This window comes from Cryptotermes secundus, unplaced genomic scaffold, assembly GCF_002891405.2.
Source record: "Cryptotermes secundus unplaced genomic scaffold, Csec_1.0 scaffold673, whole genome shotgun sequence".
In the NCBI taxonomy this organism is placed as follows: domain Eukaryota; kingdom Metazoa; phylum Arthropoda; class Insecta; order Blattodea; family Kalotermitidae; genus Cryptotermes; species Cryptotermes secundus.
In genome coordinates this window covers 372,011-389,773 of record NW_019731277.1, presented here as the reverse complement: position 1 = coordinate 389,773, position 17,763 = coordinate 372,011, and the positions used below count along the sequence as shown (strand labels likewise).

Below are 17,763 nucleotides of genomic sequence, written 5' to 3'. Positions count from 1 at the left end.
CGCCGCTGAATTTTGTTTGCTTTAATCTTCCTCTTAAGCTACATCTTCGGTTATAATTCCAGAAAAATCTTATTAACTCCACTTGTATTTTATAAAACTTTCGTTGGTTCCGAACCTTGGAACTCCGTGACATTAGGCCGGTATTTTACCAATAGGCTACCAATGCCACGGAAATTTTTTGCCTTTAATCTTCCTCTTATATTACATCTCGCTATATAATTCCATAAAAATTTCATTACAAATAGACTAGTGTTTTCGAACCATGAACCTTATACTTACAACGCCAGTGCCTTACCACTAGACCACCAGAACATCCATGACGTAAATGTCTGCGATCGTCCTTATATTTTACGACTTGGTTTATAGCTGCAGAAAAATCGTATTTATTTATTCACTTTTCAATTTCTATTGACAAAAGACACTGTCGTCTCGAACCCCGTACCTTCCCAACACTTCGCCAATGTCTTACCCACGTACCACCAGATCTATACAAATTTGTTACCTTCACCTTCCTCATGCAGTACCACTTGCTTCCTACATGCACAAATTTCTTACGTTCTTTTTTTCACAAAATAGTTATGTCTTCGAATCTCATAACTTTTAAACAGTACACCTTAACTCTAGACCACCGGCCACCCTTGATATTAATCAGCTATTTAACCTTCAAACTCCGAACTTCTGAAATGGTGGTAAGCTTGAGCTGGCTGGAGTTTATTTAAATGTCCGCTGCTACTCTGCGTTTAAATGTCCGTTCCTGATAGGGCGCTTAAACAATTTAAACATTGTGTTTAACCTTTAACGTCCGAAGGGCCCCGTTTGTGCCAGTGATGAGTATAGTCGCCGCGGCCAAAGTATCCCGTTTTGGCCAGTCGGGCATTAAAACTTTGCTGGTAGAAGCACATGCACAGTCCTAAATATTTATTTTTATATGTAGTAATTACCAGACAGACTTGAGAAAAACCCTACTAGATTAAAATGATACCTAAGTGAACAACATTCCTCGCCTCCCCCATTCGTGCTACATGCCCTGCCAACCTCATCCTCTTTGACTAGTGATACTGAACACAGTTCAGTAATAGTTTTGGGGGGAACCCTCTGCAGCACAAGAGATCTGGTTGTAAAAGTATTTGTTGCTATTCTAGCGATGAAAGCATTGGGGGAAACACTCAAAATAGTTTCTATATTAGCATACCTTCTTACCGATTGTGGTCTCGGCCCTGTCGGCCATTTTCAATTTAGTTAATGTAGGATTCGTAGAGATGGCAGCATCATTGTACCGTGGTGTCATGGCGGCCATGTTGCCCACCAATAACATGGTATTTAACGGGGCTGTTCGTGAAGTTCGTGAATTCGTGAATTCGTGCTGCATTTTATGCTTGCTATACTCTGCAGCCATCTGAAGAATTGTTGAGTTTACACATTTAGTAGCGTTACAGGAAGAATGACGAAAATTTAGGGCGAATTACTGTATGCTTTCTGAAAGTGTCATTGCGATATTTGAAATTCCTACAGAGCGCTACCGAGGTCTACCAGACTACACGACGTCGCATACCAGACGAAAGTTAACGTATTCTTAAGCCTTAAGTGAGTGTTCGTCTTAAACACCGAAGATCCAATATTGAGATGCAATGAAAAAAATAATTAATCGGAAGCCTGAAAATCGCTTATTACTTTTGTGAACTAAAGTGTCTTTGCATGAGTTTCACATGCGCAAACAAAACCGTGTTTCTCGTGTCTGAAATCACGAAGAATTAGGAGGTAAACCGTGCTTTGGAATTTATACTCGTTGCTTGGCCGAGTGTATGGAGAGCATGGAGAGGATGGAGAGGTGTGTTTTCGTATGTGTGTGTGAAGGGTAGATAATATGAGAAGTGGTGCATAGTAAATGTGAAGTTTAATAAAGTGATACAGCGTACATTTGAGATCAGTAGTAGGTACGTAGTGTAACACTATGGATAAAGGATAAATTTAAGATTGTATATTTTAGTTTTTGTTCAGAATTGCTGTGTTTTGTCAGTTAAATGCACATTATTGTTTTCGAAGGAGTGTACAGCGCTCTACACACGGTCAGTATGAAATGATAGTATTTATTGTTATACTTTTTCAGTATTGATCTGAGAAAATGAATATTTACAGTCCGTATTTGCATCTATATTTTTAACTCACAGTTTGTATTGTTGTTTTCTACAATCAAGTTGTAAGTTGACAAAAAATGTAAAGCATGTGTTGGCATTTTTTTCTTAAATGTTGGACTGACGATGAACGTAAAACGCGGGTATGTAATGAAAGAACGGATTACAAAACAAAAGGAATGTATTTATCATAGGAAGTTCTGGGAAATATTTCAAGCTGAATGCTATAGGCATTCTCAGACGGGAATCCTTGCTAAAGTCACCAGAAATGTCCATAGTGTTTATAGTTGGCGAAGCATTTGCACGACACATCGATTTAATGAAACCATACATTAAACTGGAAATGACATGTCCGTTGAATATTGAACTACAGACTGAGCAATGACCTTTATGTTATCAAAAGTGCAATTGCCATACTCGCAGCTATATTTCAAGTTATCCATAAGCCAGTCAACCTGGAGCCCCAAAAATAAATAACTTAAATTTGCCATGAAAGGGAAAATCTTGATTGCTCCGTTTTTTATTATGTTTCTGTTGTATAGGAATACCGGATTTTCTTTCACGTAATTCAAGGAATTGAATGCATTTGCTCTTCAATCAGCAGTCCATAGATTTATCACTATACACACTGCACTATCCTGTCTCATTGTTATTATTGGCAGAAAGAACTACTGTGTGCTGGATGCTCTGCTTATGTAGAAATCTGCACAGGCTACAGGAGGTCATCACCCTTCAAATGAACAGGAATACTTAATGAGAAATGTCTAAGAGAGACATGAATTTCAAATCAGTTTGTAACAAGTGCAGCTTCCATCTTCATGGTTTCTAGCTCCACTAAAAACAAATGACAGAATGAGTGACAGAAAGACATATCATCCGTCAGTACAAAATGCTACCAGTTCTGTATGTGTTCAGAAATTGGCACAAACCAAGAGGTGTAGGATAATGTTTTTGGAATGTGCAGTACAAGGATATGTATGGCCCCCACTCATACCAATGGTGATATAGCTCTATAGATTGTAGCATTGTCAGACCATTAAAAATATAATGTTTCATTATGATTAATATTGAGTGTTATAGTGTGAATTATTTTAATGAAAAATGGCGGGTGAAGTGTTGTACCATATATCTTATTGGAGATGAAAATGTATAGAAAACAACAGTTTCCTCAACAGTCAGGTAATTATTATTATTATATTAATCATATTGCCGAAATTCCTCACCAATGACCAATTTCAGGTGTTCCCAATAATTCATTTGTACTCAGTTTTGCCATCAAAATATTTGGCTTTATGTAAAACAGGTGAAGTCCCCATGGTAACTTCATTAAGCAGTATGCCATGAAGTTTTATGGGGATTGGAAGTACAGTTCCACCATTCTTGACTTCATCCGTAGATGGATTTGAGTGGTCAGCTTCACGCCCTGTCCGCTTTACCCCAGAGGGAAAGAGCCTTCAGGAACCATTGGTTAGGAGGCTGAGTTAGCCCCTGAGCCAGTTTGGATGCTTTAGAGAAGAGGAAAGTCTCTTGCCCCAGCCGAGAATTGAACCCTGACTGTCCAGCCCACTGGAGCTATCCCACCTGTTTGGCTTTATGTAGCAATGATTTTTAACTTGTGCTTGCACTGTGAAAAGTCATTGGTGTGTGGAAACAGTCATCATTATAGTCACACGTTTCATGGACAAACTTTCAGTACTTAGTGTCCTGAAGGTAAACAGTAAGATTGATGGATTTGTTGTTTTAATTAACATGTTATCTGAACATTTTCAATCTTTAAACATGCTGTTACATATATTTAGGTATTTACTGAAGGGACAGGTAACTTGTTAGACTTTTATGAATGTAACCATAGACTGTTAACAAATGGAAACCTGAGTCAGGAGGAAATTAAGAGGAGATTGAACTCGGGTAATGCTTGCTACCATTCAGTCCAGAAGCTGTGAACTCGGGTAATGCTTGCGTCAATTCAGTCCAGAACCTCTTGTCTTCTCGTCTGTTGTCTAAAAACATAAAAATTAGAATATATAAAACTATAATCTTTTCTTTGATTCTGTATGGGTGTGAAACCTAGTCTCTGACTTTAATGGAGGAACATAGACTGAGGGTGTTGAAGAACAGGGTGCTGAGGAGAAAATTTGGACTGAAGAGGGATGAAGTGACAGGAGGTTGGATCTTCTCCAGGTACAATTAAATTGATCAAGTCAAGGAGGATGAGATGGGCAGGGCATGCAGCACGAATGGGGGCGAATAGGAATGCATATAGGATATTGGTGGGAAAGCTGGAAGGAAGGAGACCACTGGGAAGACCAAGACATAGGTGGGTGGGCAATATTAAAATGAATCTTAGAGAAATAGTATGGGATGATATGGATTGGATTGATGTGGCTCAGGATGGGGACCAGTGGAGGGCTCTTATGAACACGGTAATGAACCACTGTTTACAATATTATATTTCAGCATCCTGTTACACTCACACAATATATATGGATAAATACCGTCTTAAGTGCAACAAATTTTATTGTAATTTTTACTTCTTTTCCTCCTCCTCACTACATGTTTCGGCCCTAAATGGCCATCATCAGGTGTGTATCACTCACGTAGCTGTTACACTGCTTGTTAAAATTTAAAATTACCAGTCTTTCTAATTGTATAAAATCTTTGTTAATCTACACGCGTCGATTTGATTTTTAAATTAGCACTTTTTAAAACTTAATTCAAGTTAAAATGTCTATAAGATCTCTGTTCTTTCTTTTTCAAATTTTTAGTTAAAATTTTTCAGGGTACATGCCCTATATCTACGGCGCTGCAGCGGCCACTTCTTGTTTTTATCGTTGTTCATGTGTTGTCTGTAATATACAAATATTCCTGTTACTATCTTATGTTATGTACTGGTTGCTTCTCAAGAAGGGCTCAGCTCCATGAGCTAGTGTAACCATAGGCTGTTGTGTCCCTAACCTACAGCTACCCATAAGGTCGGCTGTGGTTTCACAGTTGTGGTATATTTCAGGAACATGACCTCTATGGTTGGCGAGTGATTGCTGGATTTTATGGTGCTGCTGATTAATTTGTATTGATATTGCTATGTATGAAGAAGTGTGTTATGAAGATATCTGGATCATCTCCATATTTGCAGTATTTATAGAGTTAGGCATAAAATATTAAACTTTTCATTATTGTTTCCTTTTTTCCATACCTTTTTTAACCTCTGACAAATGTGGAAAACATCAAGTAATTCCTTTATTCTGCATTTTAATATAAAATATTACTGAATTCCAAGAAAAAATATATGAGATAAATTGGTGATGCCAAAGCAGTCATTTATTTCACGTGAAATGAGTCATCTCTGGTGTGAATGGCTATACAACAGAAGTATGCAACCTCACAAAAAGGACTTTGCAAATATATGTGCCTCACAAGTATGTGAGGTCCAGGTTGGCTTCATACCTCAGTGGTTGCATTACTGAGTTTCCAGTAAAGGAGGGCAGATGTATCAGAAGAGAAAGTTTAACACTTGCATTACAGTTCATCAGCCTTTGGCACAAGGCATGACTAGGGAGGGGGTAGACCTACATTTCTGCAATTATAATCATCATTCCCATGGCCTTGGCACTTGAAATGTGAGAGGAGAACCTGGTTATGTATAGTGAATCCAGCAGCATGTTTATGAATTTTGGTGAATATAGGTGGACGTCTCTTCAGCTGGCATAAGATACCGAACCCTTCATACGAACAGACTAAAACACTGAGACATCCAAGATATTCACTGCATATAAATTTTGAGGTTTTCATGCCAGTGATTATTCAGATTTGTGGTTTTCTTGGGGTGTGATGCCATGGATCACGTAGATGGATATTGACATTTCGGATGTATCTGCTGCCTCCATCTTCAGGAGTGAAGTGTGTAGGGTGGGGAATTGGCTCAATTGTACAAGGCAGCCTTCTTGAAATCTTTACTACAGTGATTATTCAAAACGTTGTAGGAGGATCATGAAAAGTTAAACAGTTTCGTCTAGTGTGACAGGGCATAAATAATTGAAATAAGAAAACTCTTCACAAGTCACACTAGACAGAACTGTTTAACTTTTCATGATATTGTTAGTGTGAGGGACCAGAATGAAACAGATCAGATTCATTGTAGGAGGACACTTATGTTTTGGAGGAATATGCTATCTCCATGTTCAGGGTTGGTGTTTTGAGAAACAGTATTGTGTCCTTGAAAAGGGCAATTTTTTTTCTCACAGTCCCATTTCCCTTCTGTTATGAAAGAAATATAATGTGCTACTGAAAAGGGTTGTTTTTCTACCTTCTGTTCCCATTGACCCAGATTGTGCCCAATTTTCTGAACCCAACTCGTGGGTCTGAGGGACCGTCTTCCTTTCAGTCAGCCCATATTACCAGTCCACTTCATCACCTTACACATTTTAACCCTGAAGATGGAAGCATCATGTTCCTTTGAAACATCTTGCAGTCTCCAAACTACATGATGTTACAGCCCAGAAGACCATATTCATCAGTTACCAGTATGAGAACCTGAAATCCTGCTTCTAAATACTATTTAGAAATTCATTTCACAGAACACAGACAGCACGCTACATTACAGAGATGAAGCGCATAATGCTGTTTAGGGAGGTAATTGACATTTGCACTGAGAATCATATGCAGCCCAGTATTTGTAGAAATGAAGAGCTTTTTATATTAAAGTAGGTGGTACACACAGTAACCATTATTCATTAAAGGATTAAGGAACAAACAAAAAAAGTGATTTTAGTGCGCACGTGACCTATACCTACCAAGTGACTGCCATTTGTCTGCGAAGTTAGTGCCAACTTTAGCGTATAGAGGGTGATGCATGGTCAGTGCCATGAATCCCCTCGGCCATTAATCTTGGTTCTATAGACTGGAGCCGCTATTTCCTTGAAATAGCTCCTCAGTTATCCACACGAGGCTGAGTGGACCCTGTTCCAGACCCACTACTCCTCAGAAAATCTGGTAGTGCTGGGAATTGAACCCAGACCTCTGGATCTGTGGCCAGGAACTCTGACCACTAGACCACAGAGGCAGTAGTTTGTTAATTATACCAGACTGTATGGTATTGTTTTCACATAAGGGTGTACTAATTTAACATTCCGAATAGTAATTCCTTGAAATCTGGCAGACAGTGGTTCATTAAGTTCTTGTAATTGTATTAAGGATTCCCCATTGCCTGCATCTGTAGCGAGGATTTTTACTTTGTTGACCGGTTCCATGACTCTACTTTTTACTGTGATCAGTGCGTTGCATACTGCATAGCGCATACGAATTTTGCCGATGAATCAGCATACCTGAAGGCTGATAACATTTGGAATGAAGGGAAGTAATTCTGGGCTGTTTGATGGTATTATGTTTCACAGGGCAGTTCATGCATGGGTGTTTGTGAGTCTGTTTATGATCTGTCTGCAGTGCCTTGCAGCAAGCAGTGCACTGGTCACTAAAGTGCAGAGTTGTGAACTGGTCAACAAAGGAAGAAAAAAAACCGTGTATGTACTGTATGTCACATTTCAGGTGTTGAAAATATGGGGAGGCGTTCATTAAAATGAGTTCTTAGAAATGTGTTTCAGAGGTACTAAATGAGTTCCTTTTCTTTCTAGAAAGGAGGAAATGGCTGAAATAGACAGAGATGAGGTGGTCAGCATGCTGAGAGCATGCCTGATATCCTCAAAATATGGCATTCCATTAAGCAACCTTAATCGTAAGTAATACTTACATTATCAATCGCTATTTCATTACTATTTAACACACTGAAAATTTAAATGATTCTTTTGTTCATAGAGTACAAGTATGATATGCAGGAAGAGCATTGTCTCATTGTAGTGTACAAATAGAGTACATAGAGTACAGGTATGAAATGCGGGAAGAGCATTGTCTCATTGTAGTGTAAGAATAGAGTACTGGTCATATCTGATGGCTCTTCTGATAGGTAACATCTCCATTTATAATCTCACCATTAACATATATTTGTAATGCGATCCCGAGTACTCGTGTATTTCCAGATCGATTAAAATTTGCCATAGTTAAACCTTGCTTTAAAAAAGGCAACATACAAGAAATCTCCAACTACAGGCCCATTTTGTTGTTGACTTCCTTTTCAAAAATTATTGAAAAACTTGTTTATTATCGAGGTTAATCACTCATATTGAAGCTAACAGTATCTTGGCTCAGGAACAATATGGATTCAGAGCACATCTTTCAACTGAGAAGGCGGAATTTTCATTGATTAATAGTATTTTCACAACCATGAATAATAAGCATAATGTAGGAGGTATTTTTTGTGACCTGCAAAAGGCTTTTGATTGTGTAAATCACAGAATTTTGTTGGATAAACTGGAATTCTATGGAATAGAAGGTATATTTAAAACACTAATTAAATCTTATCTAACTGGTAGACATCACACAGTTGTTTTTGGACATATAACTGATAGTAGGAATTCATATAAGTGGGAAATAGTTAAATGTGGAGTCCCACAGGGCTCAATTCTCGGCCCCCTGCTTTTTTTATTTTACATAAATGATTTACCTAAAATAATAAATAAGGATAATAACAGGGTTTTATATGCCCATGACACCAGTATATAATTACTGATATTAATAATGTAAACTTTGAAACAAATCTTAACCAAACTTTTTAAAGATATAAACACTTGGTTTAATGTTAATTTACTTACCTTAAATTTCAATAAAACTCAATATTTAGAGTTCCAGTCCATGAATTGTAACATGACACAAATTAATTATGATCAGGAAAGAATCTCAAATGTAACAGAAACTAAGTTCCTTGGTTTGATTACTGATGATGTATTGTCTTGGAAACAGCATATTGACCTAGTGATCAGTAGATTATCCTCTGCGTGCTATGCATTGCGAAATATAAAAGATATTGTATCATTTGCAACGTTAAGGCCAATCTACTTTGCTTATGTACACTCCATCATGAGTTATGGTATAATCTTCTGGGGTGTCTCCTCACATGCCAGGAAAGTGTTTATCTTGCAAAAGAAAAGTATTAGAATCGTAACAAACACTAAACATAGAGATTCTTGCAGGGATATTTTCAAGAAATTGGGAATTATGACATTATATTATCAGTATATATACTCACTACTTTTATATATAATTAATAATAAACATTTATTTAACTTTAATAACGAGATTCATGAATATACAACTAGATCCCAAGGTAATTTACATGTACCTAGTGTGAGTACTTCAAAATTTAATAAAGGAGCCTATATGACAGGTACCGAAGTGTTCAGTCATCTTCCACGATCAATAAAGAGTNCAATAATCATATATCTGCATAAATTGGATCATATTTGAACATTTTATGTACAAATTTTGTATTGTGACTGTACTGCATGTTGATGGGTCCATTGTTTTCATGTATGTGTTCACGTATTTTGACATGTTCTATATCCTATGGCATGCATGACCTGAAAAGGATATATGGAATTTAAAATAAAGTGAAAGTGAAGGTGAAAGAGCAAAATGCCAAACATATAACACAAAAATGTTTTTCAGTCTGGATTAATAAAATTTGACTCTGAGCAGACTGCAAAATGTGGACACAACACAATTGTTTGCCAGTGTATATTAATGAAATTCCTTTCCTTTACCTGTATTTGAGTTTTTTTAGTAAAACTTATTTATGGATTATGTAAGATTTGAGGTTTTCAAGGCATTGACTGTGAAGAATGCCTTCTTCTGGAATGTGGCGCCATGTAGGTCTTGTGTTTACCGATATTTTGGAGGAACTGCGGTTCACACACGATCTTTATGGTGCTACATCCCAGAAGACGGCATTCTTCTTATTTGTGGATTGTTGTGGGTAAAGGGATAGAGGCCATTAAAGATGGTTCTCATGGGCATTTTGATAGAGGCATCGAATTGACATACCAGCCAATTGATTCTTTCTGAAAAGAACTCTCTCTGGAACCATTGCATCACAGCAGTTGTGACACCTTCACCTTATCCAAATATGTGACCCTCAACTATAAGGTACTAGGACCCTGACGTCCTCTGCAAACATGGTGCCGTTGTGGAACCGTCGGAAATCTTTATACCGTCATCAAGAGAAAGTGGCTTGACATGCTCATGAGGAATGTTATCGTGTTGTGTGGCAGCACCTGTCCCCGTGTGACTCACTTTGGCAAGGACTGTAGGATGTTAGATCATCGTTGATATAGACTGGACCTGTCATCTTGTGACTAACTCCTTGAAGAAAGTGTTAAAAGAGCTGTAGATTTGGGTTGAACGAGGACGTTAATGCCATGATGGTGCCGTGGTTCCAGCTGCAGCCCAGAGAGCTTTTTTTTGCAGAGGGGATTCATCAGCTGGCACATCAGTGTAATTCTATCTCATTACTCATGAGGACTGGTTTTAACAGCTTCTCTTCCTTAATTGGAGGTACAGGTGCAAATACTCAACCTTGGCACTAGATGGAGGTAAGTGGCTGCCTTCACACCATGGCTCGTTTAACTCTTTAGAAAGAGCCCATGGTGCCCGCTGAATAGGGAGCTTGGTGGGCCCAAGAGCCAGTCTGTGTACCATGGAGTAGAGAAAAATATCTTACCCCTGCCAGGAATTGAACCCTGGTTCCAAGATCATCAACCCATGGCCTAATCACTGATAACATAGAATGTAATTATATTAAAAGGAATCTCACATTGGTACTTTTTTTTTTTCATTTGGCGCTACAGCCTACCTCCGTGAAACTCTCCATTTCACTTTGGTTAACTAGATCTTAGACATTCGGTCGGACTCCTTGGGCAGGTGATAAGCTCATTCCAAGGCTTCTACCTCTACACAAACACAGAAAAAATGCACGCATGCACACACACACACAGACAAAACACTAAACATCCATGCCCTGAGTGGGATTCGAACACACAATCCCGGCTTCCGAGCGAGTGAAGACAGTGCGTGCCTTAGACTGCTGGGCTACCGTGACCAGCCCCATTGTTGAATACTGTTAGAAAATTAATTTAATTGAGAATCTTCAGAGTACCCAGAACAGTACTGTATTACATGGTTTCATGTCCTAGGAGAGACAGTCATCTTCATGGTCAGTGCTGTCAAGAAGTTAATGCTGAATTGATTAAAATATCAAAGATACAAAAGACGATGAAAGCTGCCTAATCCTGCATATCTATATTTCTAGATTTATGTTAAATCATAGATTTTAGGATTATAATAAAAACCAAGTGTAACATTGGTCCATCAAGCCAGAGACCGAAGTATTTTTCACACTTCTGTTAGAATTGAAAAGGCTTAAAAATAACAGGTTGCTTTGTTTTCACTGCAGGTGACTATGAACTGTTAGCTGGTACCAAGATCCCGTATCAGGAACTGGGATATGAGACCCTTGAGCAGTTCTTGAATAGTTTGCCCGATATCACAGTCAAACTTGGCCGTGGCGGGGAAATGATCTTAAACGCCATTCCAAATAAGAACACAGAACATATATCTACACTGATTTCTAAGCAGAAGTCTCCCTCAAGAAAATCTAAGTCTACACGAAAATATGTGAGTACCATTATAAAATCACTTTATTAGAGGTTTCCCCTAGAACTTCATCTAATGCAGAAGTTTATTGACACAGTTACATGTGGATTTTTTAATTACATTTTTTTTAGTGAAGACTGAAATATGAAATTGTCTAAAACAAAAAGAAATTAGGATTTGTAAACAGCTCAGATGAATTGTATTAAAGTTAATTGCATTATATATTTTCTGTTAAAATTGATTCTTTGCCGGATTGAGTACGACACTTTAAATTCCACATTTTGGGGTCCTACGTTGAACTCTGTCTGCCACATGTTTAGTTAATGTTTTAGACATTTCAGAGTCAGTCTAAGGGGGGCAAACAGTGTCGGTGTGTTGTTCAAGCCTTCCTCTTTGCACTGTTTTTAACAAACGTTTCATCTTAGTACTTTTGGGAATTTTTAATAGAGTTTGCAGAGGGTCTGTGTGTAACTTTCCCCTGTAGTAATATTCCAGTGGCGTCTTCCAGTGGCCGTGCATCGGCCAGCCATCAGTCCATGAAGAATTGCATAATGACTCGGATTCTTCCAGTGAATTTAGTCAGGATTCAGATATTGATATAGTTTATTGTATGGTTTCTAAAATAAGTGGACCTGGCAACAATGAGAAAGACGATGATAATGAAGATCGGGCTTTCTGGGAACAAAATGACCATAATCTCTATATGATACCATTTCATGCCTCATCTGGTTATAAACCACCTCGAAGCAGGCAGATGCCTGTTTCTACACACAGATTTTTTATGCTGATTTTATTGCAACTTTGAAGCAACAGCTGCTGAAACTAACAGCTATGTAAGTAAAAAAAGAACCTGCACAGCATGAACTGGCAGTCAGCAAAACTTCCAACTTTGTCTCACCTGGAGTTCCATAAGAATGTGATTGAAAAATTTGTAGGAAACTTTCGAAACAAAATGACCCAAGAGAGTAAGACCAAGTTCAACAAATGTAAAGACAAAAGTGGCAAACTGCACCTAATTTAGGCACATGATGGAAATGTAAAAATGGATCGTACAGTTTGCTCCAACAGAGAAATGAAAGGAGGCAGAAGAGAATGTTGATTTATTGTGACACATGTCGAAGGAAGTCAGGACTTTTGCCATACATCATACAGTGATGAGGTACCTTAAAGATATAATGGACGAGTAGAGATGAAGGGTTCATACATTTGTTACCTTGGCACAAGGTGGCAGTGAGTGTTCAGTATCCACTGGATTGGAGACTGTGTGGACCCCAGTCTGAGCATTGTAGACTAGAGAATATTCTTGTATGCCTGCTGAGAATCAACCCCAGTTCCTTCATTGGCCAACCTGTAGCCTAGTTGCCGTACTGACTAAACCATCCTATGTCCCAACTGTTATTTTAACACATTGCGGACCGGTTGTTTTTTTCTTTAGGGTGTGACAGAAAATGAGCGTGATCATGTTACTGGCTAAGCTAGCAAACATTCCCGAGGTCAACTACGCAGTAGTTATGATGCAACGTGGCCACACAGTGAGATATAGTCGGTTGCAACATAACGCATCAGAAAAGGGCCAATTGGCCTGCCCGGTCCACAACACTATAGAAATGTAGAGGGCTAATTGGCCCCTCTGGTCCTGAATGTGTTAAGATGGAGAGCACAAATAATGCCTGTCTGTCTGTTACTTAAGTCCAGATATCTTCCTGAAAATTTTGTCCTCACGTTCAGCCTATCGTAGGCACTGCAGCATTTTCATTTTGTGCATCTGAGGTTGTGCCATAAGTGGAACTGTAAATCATTGTTTGTTTGTATAGAAGATTGTATTCCACATGTAGGTACCTTCACATCATGCAGCAGCATCTTTGCGGAGACCTCCGCCAAGTCCTGTGAAAACATCAAGACACACACCCACTGCCGACAGTCATATGCCACTCTCTATTACTGTAAATAATCAACCAGACAACGAGAAATGTTTTGCGGAACCCTCTCGTCTAGTAAGTTCACAATTTAATCTCATTTTTATAAATACTCATAATAAGAGCTTTATCATCTTAGATGATGACCATAGAATTCTGTAGGAAATTTGTGACTGATGACAGTCATTGGCACATTTTTACTTAGTGTAGGAAAGTACCATGTGAATTATTTGTACATGATTCCATGGGAGATTTGTTGATAATGTTAAAAGAGTATTTTTTTGTTCAAATATGTTTCATAACACAGTTTCTTTCTCTTTTGAGTCTGGGAAGAGAGGACAGGAGAATGAAACAGCCAAACAGAGATAGATTGTCTTTGTTTTCCCCAGTCATTCCAGATGAGTACGGACATAAAAATTTGAAATAGACCGTGGTCATATCTTCTCGGTCCTTTCCAAATTGCTGTGTATAATTGACATCTCATCCTATCTGACACCGCCTTGCAGTTGGTAGACGTTTGTTAGTATTTAATCGTGTTTTCTCAACAGTATAGCTTTATCGTTCTAAATTGAATGGTCATGAATGATGAATTGTGAAGGACATGGAAAGAAGCATTTTAGTCCTTATTGAAGTACCATTTCAGGATTGGCCACAAAGGAATAAGGAAGACCTTGAAAACTTAAGGCAGAATGGTCAGGGCTACTCAAATACAGGTTTAGTTCTAACCATTTGAAAGTGACAGTCACTATGGATCATTATTAACGCTTTATTTGTTTCCAGTGAGCTGTTTCTGTCTTTATGTGGTTATGATGGGATATCTGATGAACTACAGATCTAGAAATAAGGTCTAAAATGTCAGCTGCCAAAGTCTTTTAAAAGGATGGAGAATATTATGTGAAATCTAACACAGTTATGTCTGTGACTGTGAAGTGTATCATCTTCTATGTAGTCTGGTAGATTGTTTCGGCCATTTTTAGGAAACTTTTGACTCCATGTTCAGGGTAGAAGAGACCCTGAATATGGAAGCCGCAAGTTCCTCCAAAACATTGGTATCAGCGTACCAGATTGTGTGACATCATATCCGAGAGGGTGGTAACCTTCAGGGAGTTTTATACTGCTTCTGCTGGTACTCATTATGTTGCACAGAAAGTTCTTTAAAACGTCTTTGATGGTGCATCATCATCATCATCAGATACTGACATAGATTATTATATAATTAGAAAGCTTCTAAATCTGTCTCTACTGTCAGCTGGAAACAAAAATTGCCACAGATGAGGTCTCGTTCAACACATAGTTCTCAGAATTACTGGGTTCTTGGACTTTATCCATCGTCCATAACTCTATGAAAACAGAGAACACGACGTTTCGGGAACTGGATCTGTTTCTAAAATGTCGTGTTTTCTGTTTCCTAGAATTCTGAACAATGGAAAAAGTCCAAAAACCGACTAATACTGTGTGTTATTCACCATCATCAGAACCCTTTAGAATCTACATACAACGTCTCTTCAAGTAACATTATTTAGTCAAGGTTTGTTGTACTCTCGTACATGCTCTAGACAGAGTTTTATTTTTGTGACTTTCATGGCTGAATTCCAGGAAACTTCCTGATAGGTAGTTAGAACAGAAAGCTAATGTTCATGTGCCTTACTTTCTCCTCTGTGTTTGCGTATAGCTCTGTGTTGTGAGGACCCCCTATTTGATTTTCTTTATTCATGTCATTTTCTTTCTGTTTAGGTGTCCTTTGCATCTGTACCATCAAAACCTCTGCCACCGTCTGCACAGCCAGCACCTTCCAGCAGTGGCGGCATTGGAGGCGAACATTCCCGTCGAACATTTGAGAAACCCCCTAGGTTCCTCAGAACATCTCAAGGAGGAAACATTACTACTAAGGAGTTAGCACCCGAACTTGTTGCTTCAGTAACTTGTCCAGTCACGTCGTCATCTCGTGCTCAAGAACGTCTGAGCCGAGCAGTATCTACGGCAGAAAAGGTGGTTAAGAGCAATGTAGGTATTTCTTTAATTAAGCTTTTAAATATTAACTCATGTATATCCCTGTTCTCCATTCTGTCTCTACCAGTTTTAGATACAGCACAATCCATTGCATAATTCATGTTCTTTTTTTATTTTACTGTAAAAAGATTAGTTTTCATGTATTTGGCATATTCCATTCATGTGTTAGAAAAGTATTACCTCAGTTCCTGCAGTGACTAATCTATTGACTGGTCAATCAGGGAGTCAGGTTGAGAAGGGCAAGAGGTATTTCCTTCTCAATAATGTCCAGACTGCCTTGGGGGCCAACACAGCATCCTATACAGTGGGTTCTGGGGGCTACTTTCCTAGGGACGTGAAGCTGACTGCTTGTGTACATTCAGTGATACGGTTAAAAATGATGTAGCTATACCTACATTCCTCTATATGTCTTCATGGCTTGGCGTTGAATTAATTTAGCCCAGAGATATCTTCTTCTTTATCTATGAAAGTGAGAAATGTCCATCACCAAGGCCTTGAAAGTACAGTGGAAAGTATAAGGTATGAGGGCGAGTAACAATTAGTCTTTTTTGTCACACATTATGCGACCTTAATCCTGACCTTGTGGTCATACAATGTTTGGAATGCAGGGTTTTATGGATCACTTCTCAGGGTTGTCTTTTGACATACAAATGGCATCAAATCACACCAAAGGTAGCATTACTAGGGTGAGTACTGTTGCATATCTAAAACATCTTTGAGGATAATGAATTGCATAGGCAACCTTACAGGAGAAAAGCCCTGTTTCTTCGATGAGATCTCCTGTAAGTTGATTTTGGTTCCCATTCTATATTAAACACAGAATGTAACTTTGTAATGACAACATAATTGATGGTGTCATTGATTGATGATGATGATGATGATGATGATGATGCAGCACTATCAGAAATGTTTAGATGGAGTATGGTGGCAATGATCATTTTACTGATGTTTACTGTATACAGGGTGCCCCAGGAGGAAAGATTAATTTTCTGGGAATTCATTGTATCAGTCATTCTAAGCAGTAAAGCATATACGAGTATGTATGTGTCCTATTCCGAACGGTTTCCGAGATTTTACCATATTTTACCGTAAAGTTCCAAAACTGTTGATAATAAAGAGATATTGCGTACTGTTTCTAATACCAATATTTGTTGTTCAAGTGACAATACAGTTTACCTAGTGTAATACATTTTCAAAAGTACCACTATCTGCATCTGTGCACTCTGCAGCTTGTGTGAGGACATGGTGTGTTGCTCATCTGTACAGTGAAATAGTTCTATCTCGGAAACTGTTCAGAATAGTACATGTACATATACATTTCTTTCTAGAATAACGGATACTATGACCTCCCAGAATATTGACCTTTCTTCCTGGGACACCCTGTATAATGTAAAGTAATGGAAAATATATCAGTGTTTAACCAGTTTACTCACGGTAGTATACCATTCTGCTGCTGAAGCAGGGTACAACACGCCCCTGTGTTACAGAAATTCAGGTTATGATATTTTGCCCCTCTGGAATTTGTAAAACAGGGCCACAAAATTCACAGTAAGGACCATAAGTTAACCATTATAGAAATTTGGGATAAATATTAAAATTTGATTTGTTTCATTCTGGTCCATCACACTAATATTATGAAAAAGTTAAAACAACGCAGCGGGCCACAAACACATACAGGACAACATCAAAGAACTGTCTTCTCGAGAACAACAAGGAGGCACACTTTCGGCCACCGTCACGGGAATAATAAGAGGGACGACGTGAACCTGCTTGGTTTACGAATTCCATTAGAATCTTAACAAACTAACTATAAATATTTTAACATATTGGGACAGCGGCTGTAGTTGTAAAGACTTCAGCTTTTATACCCAATTGTATATATTATTTATATTGTATGTATATATTATAACTTTTAGAACATGTACTGCAATAGTGGTTTCTAACTGTATTGATGTAAAAGGTGTCCCTCTGAAGACCGAAACATGTAAGGGCATGAATAATTAAAATAAGAAAATCATAACCAATCACACTGAACGGAACTATTTAACTTTTTCAAAATATTAAAATATTTTAAAATACAGAATGTGAAACAAAAAGTTATTTTTGTGAGAAATAGTTGTTATTCATATCACATGTGTGTCTATTGGTGATGTACCATTATGTGTAGC

The 17,763-nt window shown here is 38.2% G+C and overlaps 1 protein-coding gene across 1 annotated transcript in view; it reads left to right on the top strand.

Annotated features, from left to right (window-relative positions):
• The first annotated feature begins 1,259 nt into the window (after positions 1-1,259).
• The window catches only part of LOC111866877 (tudor domain-containing protein 7), a 45,586-nt gene continuing 29,082 nt past the window's right edge, over positions 1,260-17,763 (top strand). Inside the window, exons 1-6 of the mRNA XM_033752446.1 lie at positions 1,260-1,316; positions 1,999-2,066; positions 7,760-7,860; positions 11,470-11,690; positions 13,505-13,663; positions 15,320-15,589. Of these exons, the coding sequence (XP_033608337.1) occupies positions 1,260-1,316; positions 1,999-2,066; positions 7,760-7,860; positions 11,470-11,690; positions 13,505-13,663; positions 15,320-15,589 (876 nt within the window). The remainder of the gene's footprint in view (positions 1,317-1,998; positions 2,067-7,759; positions 7,861-11,469; positions 11,691-13,504; positions 13,664-15,319; positions 15,590-17,763) is intronic.